The 3,849-nt window shown below is 36.6% G+C and overlaps 1 protein-coding gene across 1 annotated transcript in view; it reads left to right on the forward strand.

Annotated features, from left to right (window-relative positions):
* The window catches only part of CCNT1 (cyclin T1), a 40,872-nt gene that overhangs the window by 20,158 nt on the left and 16,865 nt on the right, over window positions 1–3,849 (forward strand). Inside the window, exons 4-6 of the mRNA XM_011936237.1 lie at window positions 979–1,039; window positions 1,894–1,956; window positions 3,542–3,587. Of these exons, the coding sequence (XP_011791627.1) occupies window positions 979–1,039; window positions 1,894–1,956; window positions 3,542–3,587 (170 nt within the window). The remainder of the gene's footprint in view (window positions 1–978; window positions 1,040–1,893; window positions 1,957–3,541; window positions 3,588–3,849) is intronic.

Below are 3,849 nucleotides of genomic sequence, written 5' to 3' on the forward strand. Positions count from 1 at the left end.
TGCTTGAACCTGGGAGGCAGAATTTGCAGTGAGCCGAGGTCGTGCCACTGCACTCCAGCCTGAGCGGCAGAGTGAGACTTCCTCTCAAAAAAAAAGGCAGGATGCAGTGGCTCACGCCTGTAATCCCAGCACTTTGGGAGGCCAAGGTGGGCGGATCACCTGAGGTTGGGAGTTTGAGACCAGCCTGACCAACATGGAGAAACCCTATCTCTACTAAAGATACAAAATTAGCCGGGCGTGGTGGTGCATGCCTGTAATCCCAGCTACTCGGGAGGCTGAGGCAGGAGAATTGCTTGAACCCGGGAGGCGGAGGTTGCGGTGAGCCAAGATTGTCCCATTGCACTCCAGCCTGGGCAACAAGAGCAAAACTCCAACTCCAATATTGTCCCATTGCACTCCAACCTGGGCAACAAGAGCGAAACTCCAACTCCAAAAAAGAAAAGAAAAGAAAATGAAAAAAATACGTATTTTTAATTTTCTTATGTCTAAATCACAGAAACCATAAAACCTTAAATATTAGCCTGAAAATAAACCAAATATATGGTGCTTTTTCTGTAGCCGTATCTAAAGTGTTATCTCTCAGCATACTACTTACTTATTTATTTTTTAAAGAAAATCTGTACTGAATGGGCATAAGGGATAAAAATTGTGTTTCACAAAAAAATTAGCCGGGCGTGGTGGTGTGCTCCTGGAATCCCAGCTACTTGGGAGGCTGAGGCAGGGGAATTGCTTGACCCAGGGAGGTGGAGGTTGCAGTGAGCCAAGATCACGCCACTGCACTCTAGCCTGGGTGACAAAGGGAGACTGTCTCAAAAAATAAATAAATAAATAAAAGATTGTACTTCAGTTCTTAACTCTACCTCCTAACTCTACCCATGTCTTTTATTGTTTTGGTTTCCCTGGAAGGGATTGTTAGAATTGTTTATACTTTATGTATTGTGCCTTTGTAGGGGATAATTTCTGTCTTCTCACTTTTAGGCTTATTTGCAACAAGTTCAAGATCTGGTCATTTTAGAAAGCATAATTTTGCAGACTTTAGGTAAGCTTATCTTCCTTTGAAACATTTTTTAAAATTATGCAATAAAATGATTTGATTTTAAATATTTGCTCAATAGGAAGAATATTTCTTGGGAAAGTTTTTGTAGTGTCCCTCTGTTTCCAGATTATAGAGGTTGTAGACCTGAGTTTAACCTTGGCCTGTTCCATAGAGTGAATGCAGGTAATACAGCTGACCTTTGAAACAGCAGTCAGTGGGGTATTATTTTTTTCATTCTAGGGTTCATTATTCGCTTTTTGAGTTTTGGTGACTTTTACCCTCAAAAATTATAAAAACTATCTAAAGGATGTTTTTCCTTCCATGCATCGTTATGGGCTGTAACAGCATTTGTTTTTAAAATGGTAACTAGTGTTTAGAACAGCAGAGTGAAAGTGGGGGAACTTAAGCTTTAGTGGTTGCATGGGCAACTCTGATGATACTGTGTTATTATCTGTTATTTTCATCACATAGGCTGCCTTTAAAAGTTTAGGAAATATGAAAATACAGATTTTGTTTTTCCTTGTTCTTTTGGGCTATCATTTTTCTCTTAGGTAGGGTAAGGTTTCATGAGTTGTATGTCAAAGTTATTGGCGTAGGTACAGTTTTTTTTGCACATATATATACATGATGAGTTCTTCAAAGTTTATTTCTCAAGTTAATTCTAGTTAACTTTTTTCTTAAAATACCTTCAAATTATATTTCATGGGACAATGATATTTTTCTGGTGGAATAAATTTCTATTAATATTTTAATGTGGAAACCAGTAGGGTATAATTCACAATCAGTTATCCTTGTAGAATAATTTGTAAAATGTAAACTTCTTAATAGTTTTTTAACCAATTCCTTTTTCTTTTAAGGCTTTGAACTAACAATTGATCACCCACATACTCATGTAGTAAAGTGCACTCAACTTGTTCGAGGTAAGGAATCCCAACTTATGAAGACTATCTCAAATTGTTTTCTCATTTAGAGGTTGTGGTTTGTGGCAGACAATACATAACAGTTCTGCTTTGGCCAAATTTAAAGGCCTACTTGGCTTAAATCACAATGAGTTGTTCTGACTTGATGTTTTTCTGTTGGGTTCTTACGAGTAATGTTTTTAGATGATCTCTAGTTAAAGAGAGCTAACTTCTTGAGAATGTTTGTCAAAGTTGGGCAGGTTTTGAAGAGTTATTTAACAGCAATTTTAAGAAAGTCGTGAGGAGTGGGTGATCTTATTTTAATTCTGGGGTTGATTAAAGGCCCCCTAGAGGATCATATAGAATTTATTTGGACTTTCCATGATTTACAATCCCTTGGAGAACTTTTCTTTTTAATTCTGATTTAACAATATTAGGTATAATTGAAAGAAACTCTCTTACTTAGTTTAAGTAGTATCAAGAATATCTGAACACTATTGTGCCTTTAAGTCCTTTTATGATTTTGTAGGCCAAAGTGATAATTGGTCTTATTTTACATTTTACTAATATGTGTTTCATGTGAAAATCCCCAGATTTTCCCGAGTTCTTTATATTTGAAAGTATTAAAATGTTATATTGAACAAGGATAAGATTAGAGATGGATGGATGTTAATATTGAGAAGACTGTGTCCTAAGGAAGATAAAAATTTGCTTTGTCACCCAGAATGGTTTGTTTTGGAAGAAGTTAAATTTTTTCATTGTAATATATTACATTATTTGATGATTTGAGGATTAAATCACAGGCTACTTAATTAAAAACTTTTTTTTTTGAGACGGAGTTTTGCTCTTGTTGCCCACGCTGGAGTGCAGTGGGACAATCTCGGCTCACCTCAACCTCTGCCTCCCGGGTTCAAGTGATTCTCCTGCCTCAGCCTCCCGAGTAACTGGGATTACAGGCATGTGCCACCACACCCGGCTAATTTTGTATCTTTAGTAGAGACGAGGTTTCTCCATGTTGGTCAGGCTGGTTGTGAACTCCCAACCTCAGGTGATCCACCCGCCTCGGCCTCTCAAAGTGCTGGGATTCCAGGTGTGAGCCACTGCGCCTGGCCTTAATTAAAAAGTTTCTTAACAGCAAAAGTCACTTTTCTGAAATATGTCAAAGTCTTCTGGATTGTGGTCTTCTTTCTAGATCATCTTAGTTCATCCTGTAGTTTAGTGTTTCTCAGTGAATCCTTACATCAGAATCTCTGGGTTACTTGTTAAAAAAATGCTTGCACCCTTCTCCAAACATTTAATGAAATTTTAGGGAGCATGTCCAAGAATTGCATTTTAAACAAGTACCTCAGGTATGTGGTGTGCAGAATAAAGCTTGAGTACCTAGATCTGGAAGCAGCATAATTATTAATGTTAAAATAAAAAATCATTTATCTGTCTACTTTGGCAGAATGTAAACATCAGGTTTACAGGGACCATGTCTGCTGTCTCATTTGCCATTATATTCACAGTACCTTGCAAATACTAAATGCTTACTAAATATTTGTTGAGAATGAATGGAACTAATAAGTTTTTTCCTCCCCTACCCCTGACTTTTTTTTTTCTTTAGCAAGCAAGGACTTAGCACAGACTTCTTACTTCATGGCAACCAACAGGTTTATATTTTAATTTTTTTCTCTTCTATTTTTGGTATAGGATTTTACTTGGGTTTGATACAGTGTGCTGTAGACAATTATCTGGTGAATATTGATTTTTCTGCACAGTTTTCATGTTGTACTTTAAATTTCCATGTTACTTTTTAATTTTCTAAGGTTATGTAATTATTTAGTACTGTTTTTTTGATAACCTACTCAATTCTGCATGATAGTGACTGAATATCTAATTTGGAGGATTCTGCAATAATAGTAATAATTTTTA

Source organism: Colobus angolensis, unplaced genomic scaffold, assembly GCF_000951035.1.
Source record: "Colobus angolensis palliatus isolate OR3802 unplaced genomic scaffold, Cang.pa_1.0 Scaffold151, whole genome shotgun sequence".
In the NCBI taxonomy this organism is placed as follows: domain Eukaryota; kingdom Metazoa; phylum Chordata; class Mammalia; order Primates; family Cercopithecidae; genus Colobus; species Colobus angolensis.